General features: G+C 39.5%; 1 protein-coding gene across 1 annotated transcript in view; it reads right to left on the bottom strand.

Moving 5' to 3' along the window:
- The window catches only part of PRKD1 (protein kinase D1), a 178591-nt gene that overhangs the window by 36045 nt on the left and 120927 nt on the right, over positions 1-21619 (bottom strand). The window contains exons 10-14 of the mRNA XM_030884929.2: positions 20954-21031; positions 19448-19727; positions 16927-16979; positions 15213-15285; positions 14881-14987 (exon numbers count right to left, since the gene is read on the bottom strand). Of these exons, the coding sequence (XP_030740789.2) occupies positions 14881-14987; positions 15213-15285; positions 16927-16979; positions 19448-19727; positions 20954-21031 (591 nt within the window). The remainder of the gene's footprint in view (positions 1-14880; positions 14988-15212; positions 15286-16926; positions 16980-19447; positions 19728-20953; positions 21032-21619) is intronic.

The following is a 21619-nucleotide window of genomic DNA, read 5'->3' as shown; positions in this document are numbered from 1 at the left end:
CCTTGGCTGCTAGTCGGGTCGGCTTATACTCGAGTACATACGGAGTAAAGTTCTAGCACCGTTACAAGATGGATGTATTTTTATCATCTCAGTTAATCCATGAAGAAACTGAAGCCCCTAAGAGGACGCTGTGAGAGAGATTGTAATTTAAACTCAAGCCGTCCCCAAAGTTCGCGCTGCAGACCCAGGTTCCGAGGCCGTCCTTGTCCACACCGGTGGTTGGCCTGGATCAGAAACCGAGAAAGGGAAGGGAGTTGAGAGGCAGGAGAGTGGGGGGCAGAGGTCCTCACCCTTTGACTCGTCAGATTCCGTCTTTGTTTTTTCTTTTCCTCAGGATGGTCATAAAATCAGGTGTGGGTTTCACAGACAGTTTCAATGGCATCACAAACCACTGCCAGCGAAGGGCGTGGGGACTTAAAGGGAACATTTACACGGTCTACTTCCGTGACTGCTGCCTTCTGTGTCTATTGCTTATGAAAGTTTCCGAGAGGCCTTTGGGCGGGAGCCAAAACCAGAAGCATCTTCTTAGAACGGTGTGATAGTTATGTGCTCTCACGGCTGTTCGGATCTGCCATCCTCAAAACTGTTCTCATGTTTGCGGCCTCTGTTGGAGCCATCAGCTCTTTCCGTCCGGCTCCGTGAGGATTGTCCTCTTCTTCACTGCCTTACTTTACCTAGCATGATGTCCATTCCCAGGGACTGATCTCTCCCGATGACCTGACCAAGGTACACAGAGGAAGCCTTACCATCCTCGCTTTTCAGGAACATTCAATAGATGCAAGGTTGTATTTCATCTCTTCCAAGACAGTTGGTTGTTCTTTTGGCAGGCCACGGTGCTTTCAGTATTCTTCACCAGCACCATAACTCACGTGCATCAACTCTTCTGTGGTCTTCTTTATTCAATGTCCAACTTCCATATGTGTATGAGGTAATTAAAATACCGTGACTTGAGTCAAGTACAGCTAAGTTCTCAAAATGATATTCCTGTTCTTTAATACTTTAAAGAGGTCTTGTACAGCCTATTGACTCAAGGCAATATATTGTTTGCTTTCTTGACTGTTGCTTCCAGGAGCACTGATTACGTATTAAGATGAAATCCTTGACAAACTCAAATATTTATCCATTTATCAAGCTATTCTAATTCTAGTAGTGAGGGCTTTTGTTTGGTGTGTGTTGAGTTATAGTCTGTACTGAAGGCTACAATACTTGATTTTTACCACCAATTGCTTCCTCACTTTCAGCAAACATATTGAAGTTTGTTAATAAGCCTTCGTCCAATCCTGATGCCACATTCTTCTTCATATAGTCCAGCTTCTCTGATGATTTGTTCAGCAGACAGATTGAATAAGTATGGTGAAAAAATACATCGGACATAAGCAAAGATCTCTTGTTCCACGTCTTCCTCTAAATCTAGCTTGGAGCTTTGCTGCAATCGTTCTTGTACGATCTTCAGTAAAATTTTGCTTGCATGTGATATTTTAGCTGCTGATATTGAGCTTCTCTTTTGTTTCTTCTCACAAATGCAGCCGAATAAATCCCTGTGTAGCCCATCTAGAGCCGTGGTTCTCGACCTGTGCATTGTGACCCCTGTGGGCAGTGGTTCGCAACCTTCCTAATGCTGCGACCCTTTAATACAGTTCCTCATGTTGTGGTGATCCCAACCCATAAAATTATTTTCGTTGCTACTTCATCACTGTCATTTTGCTACCGTTATGAATCAGGCAACCCCATAGGCTGAGAACCACTGCCTTTGGGGGTCAAATGACCCTTTCACAGGGGTAGCCCGATTCATAACAGTATTTCTCACAACCCAGTGGTTGATGGTTTCAAAGTGCTGACTTTTCGATTAGCAGCCAAACGCTAGCCCACAATGCCATCAGAGTTCCAATGGCAAATGTTAAATCGATAAATTGTAACAATTCTTGATTTCTTCCAACATATGATAACAGAAAACCAAAATAGAATCATATTTATTCTGTGATCATTCATTTTTGACAACGTCCTCTTTTTTTTCTAGATTCATAGTTTGTGTATTCTAAATTCTGATTACTAATTGATGTTCAAAGCTGTTTCTTCTCATTTTTAGTTGTGCCCATAAGCCAAAGAGAGTCCGGAAGGTTTACCCCTGCAGGCTTTACTCTATCCACATCATTATGCTAGCCGCTTACTTTGAGAAGGCAGCTCTTTCTGAGTGATAATTTAAGTGTCTTCTGACCTGAGGGGCTTATCTTCTGGCCCTATCTCTGTCACTGTTCTCTTTCTTTCATGATGTTTTCAGTATCTGACAAAGGTTTCCGCTGCTAATTTCTCAGAAGCGGACAGCCTATTGCTTACTCGTAGTCTGCTCTTCAGGATTCAAGCTCCAGGTGAGTCTCAGAGCCCTTCTCCTATTGCTTTTACTCTTTGATCTAAACCAGTGTCTCATAAAACTATAAAGAAATGCCCCACATCTGGTGAAGAACCCCCAAGAATTTACTTAAGAGCTTAAAATTCTAGTTAACTATGAATCTGAGCCAGTAGATTCATATAATGTAATAAATATGTTAACTGGATCAGGAAAAACCCAAAAGTGGATGGAAGAGGACAAATGAAAAAATGTAGAAAAATGTTTATCAGAGCTAACATTCCTGGTTCTGTATCGTTAGACCAAACTCAGGTCATTAAACCTTATTGATGCAACTCTCAAGACTTTCCTGTGAGACACATGGAACAAAAGTAAGTAAGTAAAAGGTGAAAGGATAACATTTGGCCCAAATTTTCCAAGAACATTCAGGGTTAATATGAGAAGAGGCTAGAGCAGGTATCACTTATAAGTCATGTTTGAAACAGGTAATAACACCCCGAGCTTGCTAAACTAGTAAAGCATCATAAATTAGGTATTGAAATGTTACCAATACTGATTTAGTTACCCTAGGCCCAGGCTAGCCCGAACCCTTGAAAAAAGGTTAAACAAGCTAACCAAAGAGAATGATAAACCAATGACAAACAAAATAAACATACGGCTACGCAATCAGAACAATTACAAACTCGACCTCAGGAAAAGTTTTCCTTTGAAAAGGAATCCCTAAAAATAACGAGTCTGGGGAGAACGTTTGCTTTTATTGCAAGAAGTCAAGACACTCTAAAAGTTTCTATTTAAAATTATTTTAAATTGAAAAACAAATCCAATCATGCATTAATTTGTCAAACTTTCCCTAAATTGTCAGTAAGGGGCTTTGACTCAATATCTTTCACCCAGCAGACTTCTTATGAGCAACGTTTATCCCCCAGATAGGATTTACAAGGAATCCTATTTTCAAATCATGTTTAACAGTAGTATTTATTGGAGGGACTTCTTTAAAATCTTAACCTTTTATAGCCTTTTCCCAGGGAGGATATGCTGTGACCACATCCATCAAGGTCCTCAAGAGTGGCTTCCTTTCCAAAGCCCCCTCAACTCAATGAACTGAAATAAATGCACTCATGAAGGTTTGCAAATTTGATCTGAAATAGTCTGTACATATTTACATCAACCCGAGAGATTGGTTTGGAATGTTTATGATTTTTGTAAGTTATGGAAATCGAGGTCTCTTCTGAGACCAAAATTAATAATGGCTTCTTGGTGGTAAACCTCTTAGAAGGCATTTTGCTCCCCTCTGAGACCGCTGTGATCAAAATTCAGGCCCACCAACCTATAAGAGACCCTCAGAGAGAGGAAGTGAAAGGCAAGACCTAACTGATAGAGCAGCTAGGCAGGTTGTTATTCAGTCATCCCATCGTAAGACCCTCATTTGTGACCCCCAGCGTCATGGACTTTTATAATTATGTATTGTATTTAATCCAGTCTATCAACATATTCATCTTAAACCAATCATTTTAAAGCCATCACATTGAGATAACCCTCATCCAACTCCCCCAACTAATTTCCCACAAATCAGAATACTGTAACTTAAGTTCCTCATTTCAGGGGTCCCTGAGGGCACAGTGTTCACAAGGTGTGCAACTGACCACAGAGTGAGCAGATCAAAACGGCCAGTTGCTCCTGTAGACTTACAGGCTAAGGAACCCACAAGAGTAGTTCTCTTCTGCCCCAGAGGGTCGTTAGGAGTCAGAATTGATTCAGTGGTGGTGAGAACATCCTTGTTTGAGCCCTCTCACAATCTTTCTGTCACTACTGCATTCCGGAGCACTGACTTTCCTTTTGTAAAATTCAGCAAGTCCCCAATTACAGCTGCCTTTTGCGCTCAATAAATCTCTTACTTTTATCTTAAAGAGAATAGGTATCCATTATTCTATGATGTATTTCCCATTTCCAAAACTGCCTTAATGAGAGCACTTTTGTTTATTTTCCTTCTAGAAAGGACCTCAAAGGACTAGTATACTTCCCAAACACTTTAACCTAACTAATAACAAACAAACAAAACCAAAAAACACACGCACAGAATCTCACTGCCATCAAGTTAATTCTGATTACTGCAACCAATAGAACAGAGTCGAAGTGCCGCTGTGGGTTTCCGACCCTGTCTGAATCTCTATAGGAGCTGTTGCTGGGGGCCGTGGAGTGTGTTCCAACTCCTAGTGACCCTGGACACACCAACACGAACACGGTCCAGTTCTCTACATCCTTACAATTGCTCCTATGGGCGAGCCCATCACTGCGGCCACTGTATCAATGCATCTCCTGGAGGGCCTCTCTTTTGGGCTGCCCCTCCACTTGACTGGGCATGAGGTCTTTCTCCAGGGACTGGTCTCTCCTGACACCCAAAGTGTCATATGCTCAAAGTATGTAAGACTAAGTCTTGCCATCCTTGCTTCTAAGGAGCACTCTGGCTATACTTCTTCCAAGACAGACTGGTGTGTCCTGTTAGCAGTCTACTCTCAATATTCTTCTCCAGCACAACTCAAATCCATCAGTTCCTCTTCAGTCTGCTTTATTCAGTGTCCAACTTCCACAGGCATATGAGACAATGGAAAATACCAAGGCTTGGGTCAGGAGGACCTTATTCCACAGAGTATTAATGTTGGTTTTGAACACTCTTATGCAGTGGATTTACCAAACGCAGTGGTTCTCAACCTTTCTAATGCTGCCACCCTTTCATACAGTTCCTCATATTGTGGTGATCCCCAACCATAAAATTATTTTCGTTGCAACTTCATAACTGTAATGTTTCTACTGTTATGCATCGTCATGTAAATATCTGATATGAAGGATGTATTTTCATTGTTACAAATTGAACATAATTAAACATAGTGATTAATCACAAAACAATATGTAATTATATATTGTGAAATATTTATGCGTTTTCTGATGGTCTTAGGCAAACCCTGTGAAAGGGTCATTCGACCCCCAAAGGGGTCGTGACCCACAGGTTGAGAACTGCTGACCTAACGCAACACCTCTTTTGAAGTCTTGACTGCTGCTTCCAGGAGCATTTTTACAGATCTCATCTCAACCAAGATGAGAACCTTGACAACTTTAACCTTTCATTCATTCATCATGTTACCTATTGGTCCACTTGTGACAATTTGGTCTTCTTCACTCTGAGCTGTAATCCATAGTGAAGGATGCGATGCTTGGTCTCCATCAGCAAGTGCTTCATGCCTTCCTGGCTTTCAGCAAGCAAGGTTATGTCAGCTGCATGTTGCAGCTTGTTAGTAAGCCTTCCACCAATCCTGATGCCACGTTCTTTTTCAGATAAGCTAGCTTCATTCTTTGCCCCGCCCTTCACCTGCGGGATGGCTGGTGGGCTTGTGATTCACAGCGCAATGTGCAATGTGTGTGTAACCCTCTGCACCACCAGAGATCCTAAAATGCTTCACAATTTAATTTAATGCCCCAGTCTCTAAAGAAAACCATTGAAAGTGGCACAATTCTAGCCCACAATGAAGGAAATCAAGTTAGAAAGAAATTACCAAACAATCAGAGAAGCTTATCTTTTAGTTACATATTTGGAAAAATCTAAGTTCATTTTCTTATAAAAGATTCTCATTTTCATATGTGTTTTCAACTAAAGATATAGTCTGAGCAGAATGCAATATGATTATCTTAGAACTGCATAGTATCTGGTTAAAAATCAAATTTGTGACAAATTCTCCAAACAGAGAAATACAAAGACATATTTGAAAAATATATCATATTAGATAAAACAATAGAAGTATATACCGACCCATGAATACATACTAAAAGAGAAGCCATCTAAATTTTACATATTTTTATCTGGAGAAAGAATTAATTTCTTCGTTTGCAAAAAAAAAAAATTCATTTTCTCACCCACACATAGCAACATTACTCTCTGGTTTTCAATCATAATTATATCCTCTCCACCTACTCTTGATCATCCTTTTTAGGCAAATAGCACAAAACCATTTCTCTACAAAATATATAATTAATCTTGTTACCATGTGTTTTAAACAAAGATAAATAAAGCTATAGAACACTTTATCATTATATTAGCAAGCTACATAATTCTGTGTTTTATTCTCTCTGCTGTGTCTACATAATTCATTGAACAAATATCTACTCGGTACCTATAAAGGACGCCCCTATGATGACTAAGGTGCGCCTGATCCAAGCCATGGTATTTTCAATTCCTTCCAATGCTTGTGGCTGTTGGACATTGAATAAGGAAGATAGAAGGATCGATGCATTTGAATGACAGTGCTGGTGAAGAATATTGAAAGTAACATGGATTGCCAAAAGGAACAATCAGATCGGTCTTAGGAAAAGTACAGCTAGAATACTCTTTAGAAGGATGGCAAGGAGAGTGGGCTGGAAAGAGGGAACCGATTACAAGGATCCACATGTGACCTCCTCCCTGGGGGACGGGCAACAGAAAAGTGGGTGAAGGGAGACGTCGGACAGGGCAAGATATGACAAAATAATAATTTATAAATTATCAAGGGCTCATGAGGGAGGGGGGAGCAGGGAGGGAGGGGGAAAATGAGGAGCTGATGCCAGGGGCTTAAGTGGAGAGGAAATGTTTTGAGAATGATGTGGGCAATGAATGTACAAATGCGCTTTACACAATTGATGTATGTATGGATTGTGATAAGAGTTGTATGAGCCCCTAATAAAATGATTAAATAGAAAGAGAAAGAAAATGATGATGACAACATCTGTACAAGTGTGCTTGACACAATGGGAGGAGATAAGAGCTGTAAGAGCCCCAATAAAATGATTTAAAAAAAAAAAAGAAGTAAGGATGGTGCGAATTTGTCTTAGAGACTTTGGGATTGGTGTCAGGAAAGGACATCGTGCTTGGCAAAGTTGAAGGGCAGTGAAAACGAGGAAGACTCTCGAGGAGATGGACTGACACAGTGCCTGTAACAATGTGCTCCAGCAGAAGAACAGCTGGCAGGAAGGCATGTACCAAGCTGGTAGGGTTTTGTTCTGTTGGCCAGAGAGTAGCTATGGGTCCGAACAGACTGATGGCGCCTCACAACACCAACCAACGCCTTGCAATGTCTAGGCCTGATAGCAGACATTTCTACCTCACCCCGGACTTACGTCAACCCATCCTGGGTTGGAGTCCACTGCCTTCCTTGTTATGAGATAATTTTTCTCCAGTTTCTAGATCGAAGGATGCAGCATCACATTATCTGGTCTTCACTTGTCCCTAAGTACTAGAATGATAGGCACTGATAAAATTGTGGTCATAATACAAATAACATCTAATAAGTATGCAACCATTGTTATATATCAGGGACTGCTAAGAGCTTCAAAAATTTTTCACATTTCATTCTCATTGCACTTCTATAAAGTTTCTAGATGAGGAACCAGGTTCGAAGAGCTGAAGTGACTTGTTTAACTTGCATAACTCTTACATCAAGCTCTGAGATTTAAACGTAGGCAGGGCAAGCCCAGAATTTTAAAAATACTGTGGCGTACATTGTTTGATTCTGACTGTGGACTCAAATCCAGGTTCAGTTTGTTATAACCAGTTAGCACAGGACCATGCCACTTAAGCCTCCCTGCTCGGATTCCACAACCCTGGCGTCGTCAGACCTGCCACCATAATGTCCCTTCTCTTGGCTTTCAACATAATCAAAGGTAGACCAAATGGAGGTGTCCATCAAGAGAGGAATATAATGCATTTCTTAATTCACTGGGTCTCTAAGTGAACTTACACCTAACTCTGTAAGTTTTCTCAGCTCCTATACTAAAAAAAAATAAAGTGAAAAAAAAGTAATGTTGTTGCTGAACCCTGTCTCATTCAAGCAGTAATACTCACCAATCTATTAATTAAAATAATCAGTCTCAATAAATAATATATTTTAATAGTATTTTATTATTCAGTATTCAAGTTATTTAATAGCATCTATACTGTGTTTAGCATGCTAGGTAAAGTTTTATTATTTTATAATCCAATAATCATAATGCTAACCCAGAATAATTATAAAAATTTTTGTCAAGAAATATAAATTTTAATCTTATATAGGAGATCTGGTGGTGTAGGGGCTCTGCGATCTGCATGGTCAGCATTTCAAAACTATTATCAGCTCTGCAGGAGAAGCCATGGGCTTTGGACACCCATAAACAGTTAGAGTCTTAGAAACCCACAAGGGGTCTCTGGGAGTCAGCATTCGTTGAATGGCAATAAAAATATATTTATTACAGAGCATGATATCAGGAGAATCAATAGAAAACCTTTACATATAAAATCACATGATACAATTCTGTGGGGAAAGTGGAATAGAAGTAATACTGAAGAAAACAAAAAGAAATGTTATAAAATATACTATTGATAACACTATTCATGTAGTTTTTTTAATTGGTTCACTAATGATATCAAATGCTGTTGATATTTAGATTCTAACAGACACATTTAAGAGTTATCTAACAGCTTTATTTTCAAACATAAATATTTTCAATATATAAAAAATAACTACGTCCCTCTCTATTTAAAAATGCTACACTTTGGATAAAATGGTTAAATGTCAACTTATAAACACACATGCATGAAAGTGCATGGGCAAGATGACTGAAGGTCTCTTTCCCAAATTGACCAGCTTTTCTACTATTTTTCGAGAGTCCTTAATTTGCTGGAGAGGTACCTTTGCCCAGATAACCCTGTCCACCACGTTCTTGGTTATCAAAAGCCTATGACTCCCTCACATCTCACCAGTGCCTTCTTTCTCTATGAAGTGCCCCTCGATTCCAACTACCTGGCCCCAATTATAATCAACGACTCCTGCACTATGATGCCCTTGCAATTCGGGCGTATAGCTGTTGTATCTGGCTGACCAACGAGAACTCTACACAGCTTGAAGGATTTCACTTTTTGGATGCTCCAGAAGCCCCAGATGTCTTTGAATAGAGGAAGCAAGTATTCCACAGGCACTGTGAGTGGCTCAATATTTTCACCAAGTCCTTACCGAAGAAACTGAAGAAAAAAAAAAAAAGATAGCAAATAGGCAAAATCGAGAAGAGATTATGTGGAGAAAAACAGTCAGAAGGAGTTTGTTTTAGGTTCCCTGCTTTGGGGTATGAGTGGCAGGTTCAAGTGGAGACTTGCTAAAGACAGAAAGCTGAGATGGCGAGCGCCTGTGGGAGAGGTCAGAGCTCAAGAGCTCCATTCAGAAGTAACTGGTGAAGAGATGACAGATGAGCATTGGAAAGGATGACCTCCTTCTGAGAATGAGTCCCAAGTGTGTGCAAACCATTTAGATGAGTGAAAGAAGAAAGAACCCAAAGGAGCCAGTGAGGAAGAGCAGGGTCTGATAAAGCAGGGGTGAAGTGAGATGAGGAGTATTAAAAGAGCAGTTGATAAATGCTGTAAAAGGACCCAGGTTAGACCGACGGGATAAGGACAAACCAGCCGGAAGGTGGGCAGAGGTAGGAAACAAGGATGTGGCCAAAATGCCATTATATATATTCTCTACAAAAAGTGAAAGCATGGAAAATGTGTATAGAAATCAAAGAGGCAATGAATGACAAAGAAAGAAAAATGTAGCATGTGGTACAGCAAAAGGGAGAGAGTGGACTCTCCCCAAGAGAACAGTGCGCGCACACACACACGCAAACACACCCCACTCCAAACAACAACAGATTCACTGCCATTGAGTTTTGCGTTGACGCATAGCCACCCTACAGGACAGGGGGAACTGTCCCTGTGGGTTCCCAAGACTGCAACTCTTATGGGAGTAGAAAGCCTCATCTTTCCCCCTCAGAGTGACTGGTGATTTAGAACATAAGAGCCACACTTGCTAAGAAGATGGAAGAGAAAGTACAAGCATTCCCTCCTCTCCCCTTCTGTATTTACAGCAGTTGCAAGTCTTCACTTCTGTCCATAGGACAGAAAAGAACTGCCCTCATGGATTTCTGAGACAGTAAATATTTAGAAAGCGCCTTTCTGCCATGGAGTGGCTTGTGGTCAAGAGCACAGCTTGTAACCCACTACGGCTCCCTTTCACTCAAACAGAAACAAATGAACATTTGCCAGAGCTGTGTGCACAGAACATTCTCCAATCAGCCACTTCACTCACACAGCTCTCTTCTGCAGAACAAGGAGGGGCCCCGGCGCATGCTGTTGACTTTCAGATGCCACCAGGAACTAGGGCACTGGCTTCCATACACGAGGGGACCATAAAACAGAACATTCCAAATGCTTCTAGGATCCACTTTCATATCCAGACGGCCGAATTTTGTCCCTCGAGATTTGCAAACAAAAAATTATTTTCTTTTATAAGATCTGTAAGAGGCTTCCTAATAAAATGATTAATTTAAAAAATCATTTTCACCATTCCACTAACTTAAATGATTCTTGAACTAACTTTGAACCATAGCAGAAAGACTGGTCCCTGTAGTTCAGGAAGCAGGTGCTGTCTCAGAACCCACTGGGTTTCTCTGCGTCAGCACTGCCTCCATGGCAGTGCGTGATGGAGAACTGTGACCAAGATACTGACTCTGAGCACAGCCGAGTCGGAGGGACACGTATGTTCTCCTGACCCCCTTTCTACTACCACACTGCCTCTCACTCTGAAAAGCTGAGTATATGAGGTGACAAGGGCTTTCACCAAGATAATAAGAGATATGATCTCTTTTTTAAGTAAGAAACTAGCTAATTAATTCTCCCTTAAGTTGAGCTTTCTGAACCTGATTGGACTATGTGAGTCCTCCTACCTGATAGTATTATTTCTGTACATTTTTTTATTGTTCTTTTTTTTAAATTAAGTAATCATTTTATTAGGGGCTTATACAACTCATCACAATCTGTACATACGTCATCTGTGTCCAGCACTTTAGTACATATGTTGACTTCATCGTTCTTACGACACCACTTTCCACTTGAGTCCCTGGTGTCCACTCATTTTTAATGAACTTGGTCCACAAATGTTTACTATGCATCTAATGATACCAAAGAGGTCCTGGTGGCACAGTGGTTAAGCACTAGGCTGCTCCCAAAGGCCAGTGGTTTGAACCAACCAGTCACGCCACAGGAGAAAAATGTGGCCGTCTGTTTCCATCAAGGCCTTGCATTCCTACCAGGCCGTTGTGCTCTGTCCTATGGAATCATGATGAGTCAGACTCGACTCAATGGCAACAGGCTAGTTTTGGGGGCTTTTTGGTAATGTGGGCTAGGACCGTTTCGGCGATTGTGGACTTTAGTAAATGAATTCAATCTGCCCTCTTCTTCCTTTTAGTCCAGTGGCAGGAACTGGGCATGGTAGTGCTGAGAGAGAAGCAAATAACACGTATACTAAATAAATTTATATCATAGTTTGGAAAGTGATAAGTAATATGAGAAAAGGAAAACAGATCAGGATAAGGGGAATCCATGAACATCGGGACAGGCTGCAGAAATAGGTTTGTGTGAGCTGCTATTTTAAAAAAGGAATCAAACAGTGCTTATACTCACAGATGAAGCTATTTGAGCAAACACTTCAGAGAGAGAAGCATGGGCTTCCCTGTTCACAGATACAGATTTTAATCTTCCTCAGGGGACGTTATATTCGAACACAATATATAACTATCAATGATCCCCCCCCTTTTTAAATCGTTTTATTAGGGGCTCATATAATTCTTATCACAATCCATACATGCATCAATTGTGTAAAGCACATTTGTACATTCATTGTCCTCATCATTCTCAAAACATTTGCTCGCTACCTAAGACCCTGGCATCAGCGCCTCATTTGTCCCCTCCCTCCTCGCTCCCCCCTCCCTCATGAACCCTTGATAATTTATAAATTATTATTTTGTCATATCTTGCCCTGTCTGACATCTCCCTTCACCCACTTTTCTGTTATCCATCCCCCAGGGAGGAGGTCACATGTAGATCCTTGTAATCGGTTTCCCCTTTCCAACCCACCCTCCCTCCACCCGCCCAGTATTGCCAATCACACCACTGGTCCTGAAGGGATCATCCGCCCTGGATTCCCTGTGTTTCCAGTTCCTATCTGTACCAGTATACATCCTCTGGTCTAGCCAGATTTCTAAGGTAGAATTGGGATCATGATAGTGGGGAAGGGGGTGGGGACAGGAAGCATTTAGGAACTAGAGGAAAGTTGTATGTTTCATCGTTGCTATATCACAATGATTTTTTTTAACGGCTCAAACATGATTTGGGTTTATTTTTACTTGATGGACCGGTTTTTGATTTAACATATTTGCATTTGAGAAAAAGATGGGGCTATCTACTCCCATAAAGAGTTATGGTCCTGAAAACCCATAGGGGCAGTTCTAGGCTATCTTATAGGGTTGCAATGAGTGGGATGTACTTGACCACAATGATATGTGAATTAATTGGCAATTTTATGATAAAGTTCCTGCACTTGATATCTGCATATAATCACATCAGACATTAAAAAGCCTCTATGTGACTGAAAATTTCACTTTATAATTAAAATTTTAACACAAAGAATGTGATGCAAACACTCACCCCCCAAATATAGCTGAAGGAAAAACATGTAACCGCAAAGATGTGCTTTGTTGCCTAACTCTAGAAGCTGGTTCATGATACAAAATACATAACAGTATGATGAAGGGAGCCGAGAGGGTGGGTGACAAAAGGTGACGATTTCTGACTTCTGAACCATAATGTGAGAAAGTTCGACTTTCTCATATGCATGGTGGACATATTTTTACTTTATGCACAATTTATGCACACAGAAATTTATGCATACTTTATGCAAAAACAAATTATTTATGCATAAATAATTTTAAAGAAAACTACACTGTGATTAAATAATAAAACAGACCTATAGGTTGCACCTAAGATTTTAGTGGATGAGATGGGGGCAGTTTAATGTAAAATGTTCTTTATTGTTCTACCTCACACCAGAGTCAGCAGCTGATAATATATTAACAGGTTCAGGCGAGCCAATTAAAAGAACTAGAAATAGAAAATTAGACCCTCAATATCTAATTAGTCTTCTGTAGATAGGTATAGCCAGGTTAACCATGAAACTGCCCCTCCTGTCTCCTGTGAGGAAGGGTAAAGGTTCTGGTACATATGCTAACCCTGGAGATGATCTAAACCCATTGTTGTCAACTGATTGCAACACCACAGGGCACAATAGAACTCATAGGGTTTCCCAGGCTAAAATCTTTATGGAAGCAGACTGCTCCATCTTTCCCCTATGGGACACAGCTGGTGGGTTTGAACTGCTATCTTTTGGTCAGTGGGTGAGTACTTAATCACTGTGCTCAGGGATCCTTTCTCTGCAGGCTACCATGTTGCAAAAGAATTGGCTTTCAGAAAGCCACCTGTGGGTGGAGAAAGGAAAAACAGGAGACGTGGCTTGGGATATATCAGTGATTAAGTTTTCATATGACAGTGTTGTTAAGAAAAATTGCATGATGTATTTGGTCACTGACCAACAGTAAACCTGGAATCAGCATCTTCAGAGCTAAAGTTCTCTTGACCCTGAAAGCCGGAGAACACGGTGTTGGCTCTATGTTACTTACTGGCCACAATGCACACGGACACCTCATCTTTAGATATTCTGAACCCCAAGAAAGTCACACTTTATTTTCTTTATACAGTAGGCTACACGTACACATTTATTCTTTTATTTTTAGCTATCTGTATACATAAGCTCCTGCAAAGCCAAAAGTAGATTGTTTCCAACATCGTGCATGGAGGTTGGAAACTCAATAAATGGAAGTTGAATGAAAGAATAAATCAAGAAGTGTAATGTTTTTTGATTCACTAGAGGTTCAAAGGAAAATTGTTCACTAAAACTATTATGATCAGCTTTCATGACAAGAGGAGAATTATGATAGTTATATACAAATGGGCATTTATCCATGGTCTAAATTTTTGAGACTGGATGGCTTGTTGGCTACATTTAGCAAAAAAATTTACTCAATTCCTCTTTGGTATGAAGAAAAAGAATTAAAAGTGACAGATTATATAACTATGTAATACCTTTTACTTATGAAACCTTGTTAGTTAAAAGGGGAATATTCTTTCAATTAAAGGAGGCAAGTGTCATGCTCAAAATTAAATGAAAAGCTTACAACGAGAGACAAAGAGGATATTAAATAAAACCGGGATGAGTTGATTCTCAGATGTTTCAGATATATTTACCTGATTTGCTGACACTTGCCCCATTCGTAGACTTATCACAGGATAAAGGAGAAATGTTTATCAAGGCAAGGTCACATATCATGTCAAACAAAATGATCTCCGCATGTTCACCACGGGCAAATGCTTAAACATATTACTGATTTAATGAGTATTACTAATATATCAAAACCTAACATTAAGGCAGAGTAAAGGACAACTCCTGCTTATAGCTGAAAGAATATTACCCAGACAATAGTCTGATGTGTGACTTCTCTTTACCGTTTTATTGAAGGGTTCTTGCATAGCTAGGGTACAGACTTTGGGATACCTTTTCCCTTTGGCGACCTTGTAAGGGTTTCACAGCCTCCAAGGAGAGCCAAAGAAGTACCTGCAGAATCGCAACCTCGTTCCGAAGCTGGCTTTCTTGTTTTGTTGGAAATCTTAATTTGTCAATGATTTTAATAGCTACATCTCTTCCTGTTTTACGATGTTTTCCTTTAAAATAAAAAGGGAGACATTAGCACACTGTTATTGAACATTATCTTTCTTAAAGGAAATACAAATTAACAAGGGCATTTATAAGAATTATATGAATAAAGAAGTTTTACTGAATAAATTCCTAAAGAGCAGTGACTCATATCCATAAAGAATCTATTTCTTGGTTCCATTATTCTAAGTCAAGTATGTGGTTGAAAAAAAATATTGTATCAATTGACATACCTCCATAAACAATTCCAAACTGCCCAGAACCAAGTACTTCATCGGGAAATATTTGATATACTGTACTGATGTCCTATAAATGTAAGTCCAAAGAAAAACAGCATGAGGTGGGATGATATTCGTATTTCATTGATGCATTGAATGTAATGTTGTTTGTAAAAATGAAGTAATCTGAATTTTAAATTCTAGGCGACATTTACAGTACCCAATGAAACCAACATCACTGCCATCAAGGCAACTCTGACTCATGTGTCAAAATATCCAACGCCCGGTCCTTATTAATGGATCACTGTCAGGCCTTGAGGTGCCCTCAGGTCTTTCCACGACAGGGGTTATAAGTGGTCCCTCAAATGTATTTCAGTGGAGAGAACTAAGACTCACAACTACATGGCATTGACTGTAAATACTCAGTGAGATTTTCATGTTTGGATGGCCATCCAAATTTAGAAGTTTCTGCTTAAATAATCATGGTTCTTGATCACATGACGATGGGTGTCCTGATTCCAGCCACTTTGACCTTCATGGGTAGAATGGTTAGCAGATGGCTTCCTCTTTCTCCAGAGAATTTCCCAAGAAGCATTTAGGATATTCCCCAATATCTCTTTAAAGCTAAGAAAGAGCATCACACATCTGCAGCTGTTTAGGAATTTATCTTATAATTGATAGCACATCCATTCATCTAATCTTCTCTATGAAACTTACCTAATTCTCTCTAATTCATTCTGGCTTCATGTTTCTTTAAGCCAATCTAGCAAAGGTTGTAAAACTATATTTGTGATGCGTAGTTTCATGGAGTTTATGCTTGAAAAGATAAATTCAGATCAATGTTCAGTAAGGCAGTAGACGGCGTCTGTTGGTCATAAGTATTGCAGGCGACACAGCACGATAAGTGTAGATCACAAGGAGTGGTGGAAAAGGCCTGAATGTGTTTTGGCTACTTGCTAACGGAACAGAGTGTAACAAATAGACACACTGTAGAAGGTAAACATCCCATAACATTTCATCTCTATTTCTCCAAAACTGAGCTCAATGGGTGGAATGACATGGCAAGGTGACGGAGGTGCTAGAATCGGAGCACATAAAGTCTGATCTACTCAGGCTCCTTGCAGGTGCCTTGAAATGCTTAGTTGAAAACGGTATTTGAAATCCCCTGATGCCATAGTGGGTTACATGCTGGGCTGCTAACAGCAAAGTCAGCTGCTCAAACCAACCAGCCAATTCTCGGAACCCCAAGGAGCACTTCTGCTCTCTCCTATAGGGTCCCCATGAGCCTGGATTCTCGTGCCGACAGCGAGTTTGTTTTGTTTTGTTGCCATATGAGAGCACTGCTAGGCAGCAATCAACTAATGAAAACAACTGCATGTTTGAGTTCCTCATGCCAATTGAGGAATTATTTTATGAGGTATTAGATGATAGTAATTAAAGTCCCAGTACCAAGCTGGGCAAATATGTGGAAAATCAGGTTCTACGTTATAGCTGAGATGAACAATAGATAGTTGGCCTGACACAGCAGAACAGGTTATAGCAAAACCAGTAAAAAGAATCTCTGTCCTGTAATGCTTCTAGATTCTGATGGGGGGGAAAAAATCCAATCCCATCCCATTTTATTGTCTGGAAAAAAGTATAATGCTACCTAAATAAAAAATCTGTTTTATAGTGTTCTTATCTCAGGAAAATTATGCTCCCAAATTTATATTAGTGGGTATATACTCACCACGTTTTCTTGAATCTGGCAATTCGATACTGAAATACTCACAGCAATGTCTCCTGAAGTACAGGGCGACAAACAACACACAAAGAAGCCGTTAGGAGGAGAGGTGACCGCAAGGTAAGTAAACACACACCCCCTTCCGCCATGCTGCAGGGCTGATTTGAAACAAACCCCAAAATTAGGTTTTCAGTTAGTCTCTTTTTAAGGAAAATATCTATTAGAATATTTCTTTCCTTTTAAGATGAAAGAGTGGCTATGTTCTTGGTTCAAGAAAACATTTGAACAGCTAAGCATATTGTTTGAAGTTAGAAAGACCTGACTCTCGCTATTGGTTCTTGCCCTTCTTAGAGATGATAATGAACTTAGATAGTTTAACCTTAGCTTGGTTTCTTCAGCTATCGAACAAGGAAACCATCAATATCTGCCTGTTGGGGTCATTTTAGAAGTAAAGAAGAAATTTCATGTCAATTGCTTAGCACCAAAATGGGCATACCTATTATATTAGCACATATGTTTATTTTTAGAGATAAATAAATAAGAAAAGCAATGATAGATAACTAGATAAGCACTATAAAGGAAAAAGCAAAGGTTAATTCCTAGACTTCATAATGTAATTTACAATCATACTTTTAAATAGATAATTCCCCACCCCAAATTTTCATTTTAAAATCAACCTGAATACTTGGTTTTTGAATTTTAGCAAAATCTCTCACATACTGCTACTGAAAAGAGATGGCTTTTTTCCCTGATGTAAATTATACAGCGTGTCCATGTACACTCTGTTCACAAGTACACCAATTACTTGGCACAAAATACAGTGGTCGGTGATTTCAGTTTGCAAATAAACGAACCTATACTAAGTTTAGGATACTCTTAAATTGACTAGATTGTTTCTTTATTTTATGATCACTAGTGATAGGATTCTGAAATTGTCTAATATACAGTGTTTACATCAATTTGTTAAATGCTAATATAAGATAAAAAGAAAACTTAATCTTTTGAGGAATAAAATTTCCTAATAGTTTGCTCATGTACCCATTTTGTCTTCAGCGATTTTGCCGGGAAGGTGAGCATCACAGAATGCCATCTTCATAGAACAAAGTGTTCTTGCATTGAGGGAGGGCATGAACAGAGTTCTGAAGTCCATCCTCTACCTCAGTGTATCGCAATATAAATATATGTACATAGACCAATACCTCTATTTTTATGCATTAATGTATTTTCATATGGACACACCTATGCTTATACGTCTATCCATAGCGTTGCTTCTTAGATCATTTGTTTCTTTTTACCTTCTGCCCTGCCATCATGCTCACCCTACTTCTCTGCCTCTTAGTAATTCCTCTCAGTTAGATTACTGCTGCTCCAACACCTCCAGGATCTCTAACTCCTCCTTGTTGTTGATTTTAATTCCCTAGTATTTTCTCACCACTCCCTTCCCTGCTTCCTTCTCCCCACAGTCCCCTCGGGACCATCGAACCTGTTGCTTTCTCCTCAAGCTTGCTTCCCATGCATGTCTTATATAAATGTGGTGGAAAAAAGCAGATGGTGCCTGGCTATCAAAAGATAGCATCTGGGGTTTTAAAGGCTTGACGTTAAAACAAGTGGCCATCTAACAGGGAAGCAACAAGCTCCCATGGAAGAAGCACACCATTCTGTTCAATCAGGAGGTGTCACCAGCACCAGGTAACAGGCATCAGAAGACCCAAAACAAACAAAGGAAAAACAATATTGTTGAGAAAGAGGGGGGTCGGGACAAAGACCCAAAGCCCATCTGTTAACAATGGGACATCCCCTCACAGAGGGGTCACAGGGAAAGGACGAGTCAATCAGGGTGCCAAAAAGCACCAAGGAAACACAGGACACTTCTTTGATTCCATGAGGCTTCCTTATCCCCACTATCACGTCCCCTGGAGCATGTGGATAGGGACAGCTAAGAGATAAGAGCCCATGACACAGGAATCCAAGTACAGGAATGGGAGTAGAGATACCAGAAGGACAGGGAGAAGGTGGGGAGAGGAGGGAAGGAGGGTGAATCAATCTCGATGATTGATACATAACCACCACCACCCCCTTCCAGGGGGATGAACAACAGAAACTGATGGAGAAGGGAGACAGCAGTCAGTGTAAGATATGAAAATAATAATAATTTATAATTTATCAAGGAGTCATGAGGGTGGGTTGGAGAGGGGGTGGGGAGGGAGGGATAAAAGACGAGCTGATACCAAGGGCTCAATAAAAAGTAAATGTCTAGAAAATAATGATGGAAACAAATGTACAAATATGCTTGATGCAATTGATATATGGATTGTTATATGAGCTGTAAGAGCCCCTAATAAAATCTTTAAATATTTTTAAATGAAAAAAATATATAATATGTGAAAACTTATATTTAGAAGCACTATGATCTCAAGTAAACAAAATCATTCATCAGAAGTTAGTTTTCTCTTTGGGAAAGACATAGAGAATCAGGGTAGGAAGAGGAGTGAGTTTCATGGTACAGTTAGACAGCTGACTGGCTTACTGTGCAAGTTGGTTCCTGATCCCACAGACGGTCCCTTGGGGATGACAGGCATCAGGGCATGCTGGATGGCCATCTCCCACATCCTGGCCACATCTGAACCAACGCCACTGGTGAGGACACTATTATTTGGGGGTGGGCTGGCAGGATTGACCACATTTTCTCCCACATAATATACTACATTCGCTGTGGTGATTTCAAAACAATGAGGATTGGCCCCATCAAGATTTGAAGCTGCAGTTTTTGCTGGTTCCAGAGATAAAATTTCTGATAAAGGAATTTCCTATGGAAGAATAAGTGTGCCAAATGCAGTTTTACAAAGTGCTTAAACCTTCAAATAAAATTAACGCGAGGAACATGCAAGGCATGGCATTACAAATAGCCATGATTCCTAGGAATGAATTTATGACACACAGCATTACTTTCAAAGATTCAAAGATTCTTTTACATAGGAAAACCTTAACATAGTCTATTTATAGAAATGGTAAGTGACATTTTCATGATGTTGACCGGATAGGAATAAATATGGTTGACAGCAATAAATTTGAATCTTGACTTAAACCCAAGAAGTTGTATCTAAATGGTAATCTGTGTAACTGTGAATAGAATACTGTCTTGGTTGTGTATTGCTGTTTTTAAGTTGAACTGCTTTTTAAGGCATTGAAATCAGTGAATATATGCAAGTTATATTATAATATAGCAGAGTAGATTTAGCGAGGAACACCATAGAGACTGGTTTTAAAATTAGTTGTTTATAAAGCCATTTTGAAATTAAGAGAGACAAATTAAGCAACTGCTTCGTTGTCCTCAATCATGAAGTTATTAAGAAAGTAATTTGAAAAAATAAAAACCTGAAGTTAAAAATTAATGGTTCTGTCTGTAGTTAGAGTTATATAATGTGGCCATGGGGAATTATATCAACTATATCTGACTGATAAATGATGAAAACAGAATTGTCTACTGTTTTCACTCTGAACTTCTTTAGGGTTGCATTTTCCTCTTCATTGAACCACACCTCTGTGATTTAAGGGTGAAAACCAATGAAAACTGGTGCCAAATTGTTCTGTAGAGGGAAATCTTCCTTTTGGAGATTAATGCAGACCATACATGCATGGAAAATTCATAAAGTGTTTCTTTGTACTAGAGATGCACTGCAAGGCCAAAGACACAAGGAAACGCAGCATACAGTGGATCTCAGGAATTTGGTTTTGGCTAATCTTTAGTGACCTCAAATTTTCCAGTTAAATCACACATCTCTCACTAAAATGTTCAATTGAGCTTCCTTTACCCTCCATCATCCCTAGGAATGTAAAATTCACAGATGAACCATGAATTTCAACTTGATGCTTCAGAACTTTATACCACATAATAGAAAAAATTATATATCACAAAGAAAACACAAAAAACCCCAGTTATGTCTCTTGCTACGTATTTTGTGTTCTTGATATTTCATATTCCAAGGAGAAAGCAGGGAAGAGACTTAACTGGTTACTCAAAAGACATCCTTACCTTATAGTACCTGCTTCCTGTGTCATTTTGAAAGAGAGTAATACATTTGCTATCCAATCTCCAATAGTGACGTTTCCTCTGAAATAGAAATTATATTCAGAATACATTTTTAAAATTTCCAAAATCAATCAAAACATTTTCTCAATGGCAACATTGTCTTTGATGTAGAACATGCATGGGATTGGGGACAAGTAGACATACACTAAATTTTAGACCTTTGAATTTTGACTATTTAGTAAATATCCTGAAGGAGATAGCTTTGTTTATGAGTAATAAACTTAGGGCAATGGGTAATAATGGCGCCTAGCACCTCAGGCACTGTTTGAAAGAGAAAACACACTTTAAAATATAAAAGACTGAATAAGATACATAATGTCCATATACATTTCTTATATTTTATAATACAAGAGATACAATACTGATTAAATTATGTATTTTGGTTTCCAACGGTGAATTCTGAATGCTACAATAAAGCTAGGGCATTTTTTATTGGGTGGTAGTATGGACCTTATCACATCAACAAGGAGAGAGAAAATACATCAAAACTACTAGCTTGTCTTAATCCCACTATAGATCTATCTTCTATGATTTATTAAACAAGTTCTTATTTACTCTGAGTACCTTTCATAATTTCAGAAGAAGAACGTGTGTGTGTGTGTGTGTGTG

Source organism: Echinops telfairi, unplaced genomic scaffold, assembly GCF_000313985.2.
Source record: "Echinops telfairi isolate 266 unplaced genomic scaffold, ASM31398v2 ScPeMD7_18;HRSCAF=68, whole genome shotgun sequence".
In the NCBI taxonomy this organism is placed as follows: domain Eukaryota; kingdom Metazoa; phylum Chordata; class Mammalia; order Afrosoricida; family Tenrecidae; genus Echinops; species Echinops telfairi.
Note: the sequence above shows the minus strand (reverse complement) of the source record. Positions and strands in the feature narration are given on the sequence as shown.